We start from the raw sequence: 11,895 nt of genomic DNA on the forward strand, positions 1-11,895 counted from the left end.
GGCCCTGTTGTTGAGTTTGTTATGACAAGTCGAGGCCTCGGACTAAATTAGGAGCGTAGCCCCCGTCTCTGTCCGGGCGAATTCGCGATGGAGGGCATGGACCTGGACCTGGACCAGGAGCTCATGCAGAAATTCAGCTGCATGGGCACGACGGACAAAGATATCCTAATATCGGAATTTCAGAGGCTCCTCGGGTTCCAGCTAAACCCCGCCGGATGCGCCTTCTTTCTGGACATGACCAACTGGTGAGCTCGAGGAGTCGTCCGGCCTGCTGTGCGCCTAATGTTAGATAACAGATACTGTACACAAGCTAGCTTTCTACCCTGCGTACCAAAGATAATTTGCCGGTAAAACGGGGCAGGAAACCACAGAAGTGTTACCCGTCATTGTGACAGGGTGATAGCGTTTACGTTAGGTATGTAAACGTGGGCACAATGACAGCTAACGACGTTGTAACGTAACTAGCGTTAGCTGAGTCACCGTGGCTCCGACTTTTGATTGCCTGTCAGGGATACAGTGCAAGGTAGCTTAGCGAGTGTTGTGATAAATGCTTATAACGATAAATAAATATAGTCAACATGACTCCACAGTGAAGCGGGCGTCTTATTTGAACGAAAATACATTAACGTATTTTGTGATGTGAGTGTTATTGTCGCTAGCAGGAGTTGAAATAGGTGGGCTATCACTTTAATGCAAAGCTAGGTACTATCAGGTAGCTAGTCAGTTAGCTTCAATGCTAATTCAAAGTTTATAACTGGTTTCTAACGGTGTGTTCACTGTTTAATGTGTCAGACACCCGTCACATTGACACTAACGTCAGTCAACAAGATCAAACCTTCACATTAGATTATGTGTGTCACTCCTTGACGACAACCACAGCTACTGTTAATTACGTAACCTTCCTGCCGTGTGTAGCTCAAAGCTCACAGTGGTTGTGCAAGCCTGGTGAATCTTTACCTCACTGTGCTGGGAATTAACCTTTTAATATGCGTTTTACACACACACTGAGGATACATTTCAAACTTGCATCTTTCTGGGAGGGGGTGGTGGGGAAGCTGTAAAAAGCGACTTCCGGTGACACATTTAGAAAATGAAACAGTAGGAGTAAAAGCGAAAAAGACAGTGTCGGGGACAGAAAGGTCAAACTGAACACTTCCCCTTAAATTAATCTCTCTGCGCATATGCAGCATTAAGCCAATGCATGTCTATGGAAGATAACAGAGTCTATGGGCAGTGCAGGCTGTAGTAGTTACACGTGATGCCGTGTAACAGCTCCTCTGTAACGGGCTTTCTAAAAATAAAAGCTGCTGGTTTATGGATGACCAGCATGTCACGGGAAGCTCCCATTCGCAGGCTCTCTCTGGGTTTGCAGACATCTCAGTGGTTTGCCACAATATTTGCATGTGAAACAATGGGCATCAAATATTGTTGTACCAAAAATATTACTCTTATGTAGATTTTTTTTTTTTTTGCCAGGGACCCAGATTTATGCCTAGGCTCTTAGTAGTTGGATTCTTCTTTAAGTTGATAAATAAATAAAAAAAAAAAAGCTGGTGTGTGTTCCTATGGTTCCCACATACCAGAGGAAAAAAGAAAACAGTGATAATTTTGTTAGCATTAAATAATTGCTGCTTCCATAGTGCCTTGACATTATACTAATAGCTAAGACTCATGGGATATGTTTAGGGCTGAAACAGTTTATTGATACTGTTTGTCTTGTGACTGTAAATTGAATTGGGTTTAGAGGTGTTGGTTCAACAAAATGGGGGTAGCAGTAGCTCAGTCATAGGGACTTGGAGTGGGAACTGGAGAGTTGCCGGTTCAAATCCCCATCTGGACCAAATATGGAGTGTAGATTGGCAGCGGGAGAAGTGCCAGTTAGCCTCCTGGGCACTGCCGAGGTATCCCTAGGCAAAGCAACAAACCCCCAGCTGCTTGGGGTGCCTGTCCATGGCAGCCCCCTCGCTCTGACATCTCTCCATTTAATGCATGTATAGGTCCTGTTGTATGGGTTTGTGTTTCGGGCCTGTGTGTGTATGACAGATTGAAAAATTTCCCCTGAGGGATTAATAAAATGTGGACCAAATTGAATTTAAAAATAGAAGTGTAATCAGCAGATCAATACCAATGAAAATAACCCTTAGCTGCAACCCTGGATAGGATGTTATTTACTGATCACAAATATGACTATTTTGATGAAAATGTTGAAATCTTGACATTAGTGGAACAGAGGCCAGCTCTGTATTTGGACTATGTTATGCATATCTGTAAACACTTGATCATCTTTTACTACAATATATGTATGTACTGATCACCTGGATTTCTGCTTTCTGTCATCCTAGGAATTTACAAGCAGCCATCGGAGCCTACTATGACTTTGAGAGTCCCAACATCAGTGCACCGTGCATGTCCTTTGTGAAGGATGTGACGATTGGTGAGGGTGAATCAGTTCCACCGGACACACCTTTCACAAAGACCTGGAGAGTACAGAACACAGGTAAGTCTGCTGAAATAATAAGATACATGACAGTCAGAGCTGACACCAGATCTCGTTATAATTAAAATTATTACACTCACATGCGATGCCGACTTCAGCATAGTTCTCTGTATTTCTTCCAGGTGCAGAGTCATGGCCTCCTGGAGTTTGTCTGAAGTATGTTGGAGGAGATCAGTTTGGTCATGTAAACATGGTGATGGTGCGGTCTTTAGACCCTCAGGAAATGGCTGATGTTAGTGTGCAGATGCAGAGCCCAGCGTCTCCCGGCATGTACCAGGGCCAGTGGAGAATGTGCACAGCCACCGGACTTTACTATGGAGGTGAGGACCAGAAAATTACACTGCAAACAAAACAGATTTAAAGGAAAATCTTAACCTAAAGTAAAAAATGTCACCTTGGGCTTTTATTAACATTTCCAAAGACTGCAACAATACATCAGCAGTTTAATAATTATCATTTGTTTTGAACTGAGCTGCTGACATGCAAATATACAGCCAAGTAGTGTCGTTAGCAGCAGGCGGCAACAGTCGTTACTGAAGATAAAGTGCTAGATAATCCTGTATGCGTCTCCTTCAGTGAAAACTGTTAAAGGATTGAATGGCCGTTCAGTATCAGCACACACATATTTAATTAAGAGTCATTCATTTAATTGATTTATATCCTCCTGCAAGTTCAACGTGTATGATGGATCTTAACAAGAAGTCCCTCAAGACGCACCTACTTACAAATTAAGCAGCAGAGCGATACTCAGTTATAAATTATACTTGGCCTTAATTTTTCATTTGGGTGTTCATAACTATTACTCCTCACTTAACACCATCAGTCGCCTAGTGGAGAAAAGAATTGTAGACCTGGGGCACTTTAAATCTTTGAGGAGATGGTGGGTGTGTGGTCCAGTGTAAATTTAAATGATCTTAATGTTTCAGAAGCTAGTTGAGATTTTCAGAGTGGTTAATTTAATCTTTCAGTAGGTAATTTTGATCTTATACACATAGGTAGAGGTTTGAGTGCAGGACAGTGTCAGTGGCTTTGCATATTTTAACACGACGTTCGTTTCTGTGACAGATGTCATTTGGGTGATCCTGAGTGTGGAGGTTGGAGGCCTTCTCGGCGTCACACAGCAACTTTCCTCTTTTCAAGCCGAGTTCAACACTCAGCCACACCGCACCCTGGAAGGAGACTACAACCCCTTCGCCTCGCCAGAGAAGAGCAAGTGCCCCAACAGCAACAACAACAGCCTCCAAGATGCCAGCAGTCACATGGTTGCAGGGGAACATTGGCAGGACAACCCCGACCAGCTGCAGCAAGATCAGAATGGACTTTCACACAACTCTGTGGATATAGTAGCAAACAGTCTACAAAGCAATCTATCAGTAGTCTCTTATAACCAGGTAAGACATATCGAAGGGCACGGAGATTCTTCATACAAGTGAATCAAGGTTGGGGTTATTTTCTTCCAGTTTCTATCATCAAAAACTTCAAAACCTGAAAGCCTTCTATATTTAAAAAAGAGTAAGTAACATCCAATCGAACACAAAGTTAAGTGTAAGGATATTTTTCAAGTGCACTGTAGTGGCACGACTAAAAGTTGTGCGAGTTGAAGGTAACTCCACACAGAAACATTGCTCAGGGCTGCAGTATTAGATATATTAAATAGGCTGCTCATACTCCATCTTCAGAGAAGATCATTCTTCCATTTACTATTTTAAAGTGATCTTTCAACAAAAAAAGACTAGGGGCCCTATTGAAATAATGTGAAGTGTATGGTCTAAAGTGCAATGTGTGAATGCATTTTGCACCATCTCCACTTATGCAAGTTAAACAGTACATGATCTGGATGCAAAGTAAGGTGTCAAGATAAGAACGGTGTCATGTCCGAGTCCCGTTAAAGGCCAGGTGCGCCTGCACATGGCGGAGAAGGCAAAGTGGAGAAGCAAGCAGTTTTCTGCTGAAAGAAATATAGTAATAGCAGTAATGTCATTGCAGCAAATATTGTGGGACCTTTAAGCAGCTAAACTAAAAACTGCAGTTATAAACTTGTCAGAGGAAACAGAATGAAACTTCAACCTTCATAAATAATAAAGTCACACTGGTCCTCGTGTGAAATGTACACAGCGTTTCTCTTAATGGCTCCAGTTGTGGTGTGGATCACTGCTGCCCGTGTTCGGGAAAACAACCATACGGCCATCTTATTGGGGTCGGGATGTGTGGACAGTTAAATCACTTCACAACCAGAAACAGTAGATTAACAGAACCATCAAAAATATGGACAATTATAAAGCAGCAGCAAACAGCACAAAAAGACACACAAGTCAGAGTAGTTGAAGGATCATATTTCACTGGAATTCTACTTTGTATAATTCCACATGACAGATGATTGAATTGAGTTGGACAGCAGCTCTGCTCTCTGATATGTGCACATTTTAGCAAATGTAATTACTTTTCTCATTAATAATGTATTATTCCACCCACCCGTGACCCATCCACGTGTCCCTATGTGTGTAACAAGCAGAGTGTACACACGTTGTGAACCGACCTTTGTAGGTGCAACTTACAATCTAAATAATGCGCCCTTTAAATAGCAGGAGAACAGTGCGCAACTGACTTTAGACCGGATTTTTGTTGGTCAGTGGTGCCATCGCTCTCTGCTGCATCAAAATAGCAATATGCCAACAATGCACCTGACCACATGTCATTTTAAGATCTACGTGGCCATTGGCTCACAGTTTAGCACAAATACATTTGCTATACAACATGTGCGCTGGTTGTGAAAATTACAACAGCGTCCGTCTGAAACTAGCAATGACAGTTGGGCTGTGTTGTGTGCCACTGTGCACCAAGTGTAAGATGGAGCCCTAAGAGTCTATAGCCACACCTGAGGTTTTGTGGGGCTGTACTTGGACAAAGAGGTGATTGCTAGATGCTAAAATGCTGGTTATAAGTTATATATTCAAGTTTACAGGTATAGTTTAGACCAGCTTTAGTTGTGTCACGGATGTCGATATATTCAGGCAATAGGATTAAGGACCCAAATGCAGACACTAAGGCAGAACAAGTCTAAGAAAAAGGACTTAAGTAAACAACTGTTCAAATGGAAAGGCTTACTTTCAGGCACGAGAAGACAGTCCAAATAAGGAAACAAATCCAGAGTGATGAAACAGGCAGAACAAAAACCACAAGTAGCAGATATCAGGCAGAGGAGCAGGAGAACAGGTACAGATGACTGGAACACAAAAATGCACAACATGACAAGCTGGCAGATAGAAAGGGCTGTGTGCTGGTTACAGCTGATGAGCTAATTAGAGGCAGGTGATAGTAGGTGGGGATGATTTGGTCTGAGGGCATCTAGTGGACAGGTGAAGAATGGCAGGTCTGGAAAGTTTCTCAGAGATACATGGGTTTCAGGGGAAGTGGAGGCAGCCGTCCTAACAAACTGACCTGTAATCTGGCAGTCTAAACTAATACCACGCTGACTTCTCACATTGTGAAAGTGTACTAAAGTCTTTCTATTTAATCCCTTCTCTCCCTTACAGGGTATACAGGAGCCCTATCCCTTTGGGCACTCTTAAATCATGGGACTTGTCACAGTGAAGCAGCACTAAACCTCTAGAGTCTGTCACACCAGTAAGAGAAAGAAGAGGCTTTATCAGTAGCTGGCTGAGAGTGTGGAGATTCAAAAACACTTTTATGCAAAGTCCAGCTACACTTTGAGAAACCAGAGGCCAACGCTCCCGACGTGCAGCTCAACCAACATCCCACGACCCACTGTATGCACGTGTGAATGCTAAGTTAAAAATGAGTGCTATGAGTCTTTTGAGTGATAACTTTTTCTTTTCCAGATTTTCTTTTTTTTTCTTTTTCTTTTTTTAGTTGTCAGAGTGCAAATGAAACAATGATGACAGGAGTGTGTATTTGTGAAATTGTGTGTGCGTATACGTGTGTGCATTGTGCAACCTGAAAGAGAGACTTTGGAGGAAAAGCCATTTATTTTGCCAACTGATTCTCCGGTTTCTGCTCTGACTCTTGGTTTATCGATCGGGTTTCCAGACCTGTTCGCTGTGACTAAATCTGATATTATGGGCATCTCTGAAATGAACTATTAGATACCATATTTACTTTTTATCTTAAGTTTAAAGGTATACTATGCAGGATTGTCAGTTACTGTTCGCAAACACACCCGGCAGCGAAAGTCAAAGTAAAAGCCAACCCCAGATTCACTCTTGTTTGGCATTTCGCCTCGCTGTATTTGCATTTTCTTAGCGCTGTGTCTCTTGGATGACTGCTGCTTACAGTCTGGCACCTGGCTGGCTACGTTTTTATAAAACCCTGACCTCACCTGTGTACGCCCATAAACATCCTGAACACAGAAAATAAGAAACTACAGGCAGAGGGCAGAGTCTCTGCAGATAAATTTAACGCCATACACTTCTAGTGGGTCATAAGTCAGTCTCTCCAGGATGTTGCAACGTTGCACTCGCAGAAATGAACACAAATTCAGGCAATCCCCTTGGATTCTGCAACTTTACTGCAAGTTTGATTATTTAAAACGGAAAAAAATCGTATTGAATTGTAGAGCTGCGTGCAGCATATTAATTCACTTAGTCCCTCCTTGCCCTTCTTTCTCTTTTTATCATGGGACTACTGATGCATCTGTGACAGTGCAACATACACAGCATCACACGGCTAATGTTACCCAACATTAATTAATGGGTTTAATGACAGTCAGGCTGTGTCATTGTCGGTGGCGTGAGATGGTTTGAATTGTTTAACGGCTCGGTGTCGACTGTTAAGCTGAGTTAGCTAATGCTAACTAGGTGCAGAGAGAAGGAGGAGAGCAGGTCATGGAGACGGTCTTTCAGCCCTGCTCAAACAGCAGATCATCATCCACCCCCTCCTTCCATTACAAAAAGATTCTTATTCAGTGGGAAACACTGAATACTTATAATAACAGACTTGGAATCTGAGGCAGCATTGCGACTATTTCTGCAATTTTAATTTTGCTTCGCATGCATCACAGTCTTTGTGAGAAGCTGCCATGAAATCAGGCTGCAACAATCCGAAAAACAGCCGCAATATCCTTGAGGGACTGATGAGCTATGATTAAGAGGGAAAACTTCTGTATGAGTCCGTATATATTTTTTTTAGAAAGATCCTGCATTGTTTTTATGCTGTCATAGTTCTGCAAACTTAAATGTGATGCAATTTTTGTCCACTGGAGGGAGCCAGCCATCACTAACAAACATGATGAGATCAACACTGAGAAACAGAACTCTCATTAACAGTATAGCTTCCATGATTTGTCCAAGTTTAGTCTCCATCATTGTACAGGAACATGTCTTTCTAAAGCTAGAATGTAGAGCCAACAGCTATATAATATTAAGCCTTCTGTAGTCACACACGATGAAGGCCTCTCCCCACACATTACTGGCACTTTGCATACACACATCTATAATATATTAGAAGAATATAGCAGAATATTCATTATTAGTTCTAATGCAGTATTAGAGATCTCCCTGGTTATTGTCTGAAGTTAAGATTTAGTCTAGTTTTACATGCTTGCATTAATATTAAACAAGATAACAGGATTAATGCGCACGATGCCAACAAGACATTGAAGTCAAGCCATATGAAGAGCTGTAAAAACATAACTTCACATGTTCTTTGTCACCCCGCTCTGAATTTTCATATTGAAGCTGTCTGTGGCTTTTTGTCATATTAAGTTGAATGTATTTGATGAATGTAGAAGAGGTTAAACATTAATTGACCCAAAGATTCGACGTTGTATATCTGCATTGATCTGGCAGTTTTATTAGTGTAATTATTGTTCTGAAAATTTTTGTCTCTCTGCAAATGCTTTTGCTCATCACTGGTGAACTGCTTAAACACATTAGAGAATTTTAGTTCAGTTATTTCAGATTAACCACACCAGTGAAATTACAATGAAATGACACCCTCATGTTGTTTTGAAGAATTGTTGCTGCATATTTAATTGCACTAACTGGCTGATCTATGCACTGAGTACCGCAATGATGACCTCCTGTGCATACTTTTCTCCTCCACAAGTACAGTTAAGTCCCGAAGGGTTTATCGACTGTGATTTTTATCTCATCAACCACAGCCAGTGTGTGAGACCACCTCGTCAGGTAAACACCCTTTTAATTGAGGCGCTAACTGTAAGCCCCAGGGTTACTGAGCTTTGACAACATGACAACACCAGCTGATACAACATGTCACGTGGCTCTCTGTGCATTACCTGTGCAACACCTTAAATGTCTCGCCCTGCCGTCAGAGGTATTTGCTGTCAGTGTCATTTCATCAAGTGTGTTTTGTCCCCTGGTGTAATGAGGTTTCCACTGGCCAGATTGCAGAATGAATCAGTTGGCATTAGACTCATACAACAGCACATTTATGAGAGTGAGGAAGTGCAAACAGATGAAAGCTTTTTTCCCTGTATGTCTGATGAATGTTTGTATGATTAAATTATCACTGAAAGTCTTGGGCTTTGTTGTTTTTTTTTTGCCGCAGAGTTGTCTGTTGATTTTCCAGGACGGAAAACCTCATTACAGTAGCTCTGAAATCATAATTTTACACAGATTTGAACACCAGATTTTGCATTTTCATTATCTTTCCACACAGTCAGTTATAGTTACACATGACATCCTATGTAGTCTACTCTGTTTTTCTTGTTCAGTTTTAAATCTAGCAAAATGCCATCTGTTTGCATTCATAAGTGATGAAGTGGAAATTAATTTATGGTCACTAACAAGCAGCACATTTACCAAATGTTCTTATGCACTGCTGTAAATCTTATAACACAGAATTATGCATTGAACAGAAGCTTGGTCAGGCAGTTTGCAGTACTTCATGGGGCATAGAAATACTTAAAAATATAAGACATTAAGATTAAATGTACATCTAAAAGACAATAAATTGGGGGAAAAGAAGAAAAATAAACAAGCATATGCAATGGAATAAATAGTTGAAAGAAAAAAAGGATGTATCCAGTTTATTGGAAAGCCACAGTGAACAATAATGTCTAAAGCCCTGATTTAAATGTGTTAACACCTTCAGCAGACCTCAGGTATTCAGGGAACTGGTGCCACAGGTGGAGATTAAGGACATAAAAAGCACCAAACAAGACAGTGCTGCATAATTAAATGCATTGTTGACATACAGTACCAGCTCTTGCTCATCATTTTCCTTCAAACATCTGAGCCAGGTTCCTACATTAAGTAACTTCCCACCAAATAGTAAAGCACCACTGATAAACAGCTGCAAACTGTGCTACTGAATTGAAAATACACAGCATGAGGCAAGACAAGTGCATTGGTTTCTGGTGTCAGTCACTACTCAAAATACTTTCAAAATAATGAGTAATGAAAACAGTTTTTTAATCAAGGGGCTATGTGAAGAAAACAGTAGCTGCAGTTCAGAGACAGACCCTGGCCAGTAGATGTGTCAGATTACATGTTAGCCTGGAGGGTTACTGGTCACAAGCAGCATGCAGCTCCTCTAAGGTGCCTCACCACGTAATGGGCTCTATTGTGTCTGTCAACGGCTCTGTCCAGCAGCAGAACCAAAGTGCCTGAGGGAGCATCTCTCACTTGACATTTCCACAGGTTATATGTTGTGTCACAGCAAAAGCACAAGGGACATATTGAGGTAGTGCTGTAAACTCAAGATCAGCTGCTGAGTGACTGTTAAGGTCCAGCTGACTGAAAAACCTCACTGAGTTTGCTTTTAGGCAGAGGCTACTTAACTTTTTTACTTCATTAACTAGTACAGGTCGTGAGCAGGTTGCCAAAGCTGTAATTCTACTTTTTCTGAGAAGGCCTTTAAAGGGACAGTTCACTCCCAAATCACAAAATACATATGTTTTCTCTCACCTGTAGTGCTGTTTATAAGTCTAGATTGTTATGAAGTGAGCTGCTAAGTGTTGGAGATATCGGCCGTAGAGATGTCTGCCCTCTTTCCAATATAATGGAACTAGATGAAACTCAGCCTGTGGTGCTCAAAGTGCCAAAAAAATACATTTAAAAAACTCAGCAGCAATGTCTCTGTCCAGAAATCATGACCCCATTACTCAAGACAATTTACAGACCTTGTTGTGAGCCATTTCGTGTAGGAACTATTTTCTTTCTACTGCACTACACCCAGCAACGGTATCACTGCAGAAGGAAGTGTGCATCTACTCATGGACGAGAGGCTCATGCTCTGTGTCCTCCTTGGATGAGCTGTAACCATAAAAATAAAATGAGAGTAGAACGAATATTACCATTCAAATCAACATATTAGGATGGTCAGAGCGGCAGCCATTTTAATTTGTACCATTGCCACTGTAACTGTTGTACTGGGCTAACTTCCATATAAACCTCTGTAAAAACAAAGCAATTTGCAGCAATTTGGCCGACTGAACAAGCAGTGGAGTAGCACGATACATTTTCAATTAAGCAATCCGTTACTTTTAAAATATCATCATAAGTGTTATTTCCCTTTTGTTGCCATTTATTTCGTGTTTGTGGAAACACAATGTAGGCCTACTGAGCAGCTGAGAGACAGACTGCGGGGATAAACAGCATGCAGATTAGCATATTTTCACATCTAACATGGTGAATAAAGGATTATTTCAATTAAATCAGAGTTGGTGATTGTTGGAGCAGTTTACTAACTAACTGGACGACTAACAAGACTACCTAAGACGGTTTTGGTGAGTTTTATTTTGTTTCTGTCAAGTTGGAGTGAAGTGTGTTTTACGATGAGCTGACAAGGCAGTTAAGTCTAAGTTAGTCTCAGTAACATTACGGTACAAAAGAGAAACTTGGATCAGTATACGGTTGTTTTTTTCTGTTTAAATAGAAACATAAGTGTAAGACTTTAAATCTAACGAGTGTGACACAGTTTGTGCCCCCCTGACTTGTGTTGTAGTCATGACAACTAACAACTAACGTTACCGCCATTTTCCTTTGCACTAGCCAAATAATCCAAGCAAACAATCCAATGTCCTTTCTATTCATTTTATCAGCTAGCTCAGTGGTGCTAGGTCAGCTAGCAGAAGACGCTATTTATTTCTTGTTTGCTGTGATTTGGTTGGTTTGGTAAAAGCAAATTAGTTCCTACGTGAAACTACACACAACAAGTTGGTGAAGAGTGCTCACAACAAGCTCATTTTATTTCTATGGCTATAACGTTAGCTGGCTCAGTGGCGCTAGGTGAGCTAGCAGTAGATGCACGCTTCCTTCTGTGCGGTGATACGGTTGATGAGTGTAGTTCGGTAGAAACAAAATAGTTCCTATGTGAAACTACTCAAAACAAACTCATTTTATTTCTATGGCTGTAATCTTAGCTAGTTCAGTAGCGCTAAGTGGGCTAGCAGTAGATGCATGCTTCCTCCTGAGCAG

General features: G+C 41.3%; 1 protein-coding gene across 1 annotated transcript; it reads left to right on the plus strand.

Annotated features, from left to right (window-relative positions):
* Positions 1–7,504, plus strand: LOC125891363 (protein ILRUN-like). Its single transcript, XM_049580595.1, has 5 exons — positions 1–245; positions 2,343–2,497; positions 2,620–2,817; positions 3,563–3,888; positions 6,031–7,504. The coding sequence occupies exons 1-5, from the start codon at positions 88–90 to the stop codon at positions 6,064–6,066; spliced, it is 873 nt and encodes a 290-aa protein (XP_049436552.1). The 5' UTR covers positions 1–87; the 3' UTR covers positions 6,067–7,504.
* The last annotated feature ends 4,391 nt before the right edge of the window (positions 7,505–11,895 follow it).

Source organism: Epinephelus fuscoguttatus, linkage group LG7 (assembly GCF_011397635.1).
Source record: "Epinephelus fuscoguttatus linkage group LG7, E.fuscoguttatus.final_Chr_v1".
In the NCBI taxonomy this organism is placed as follows: Eukaryota; Metazoa; Chordata; class Actinopteri; order Perciformes; family Serranidae; genus Epinephelus; species Epinephelus fuscoguttatus.

Bases quoted from the DNA above. Each gene is read 5' to 3' on its own strand.
- LOC125891363 (XM_049580595.1), top strand. From the start codon at position 88: ATGGAGGGCATGGACCTGGACCTGGACCAGGAGCTCATGCAGAAATTC. The intron at 2,498-2,619 runs GTAAGTCTGCTG...TATTTCTTCCAG, and splicing joins CTGGAGAGTACAGAACACAG to GTGCAGAGTCATGGCCTCCT. The intron at 3,889-6,030 runs GTAAGACATATC...TCTCCCTTACAG, and splicing joins CAGTAGTCTCTTATAACCAG to GGTATACAGGAGCCCTATCC.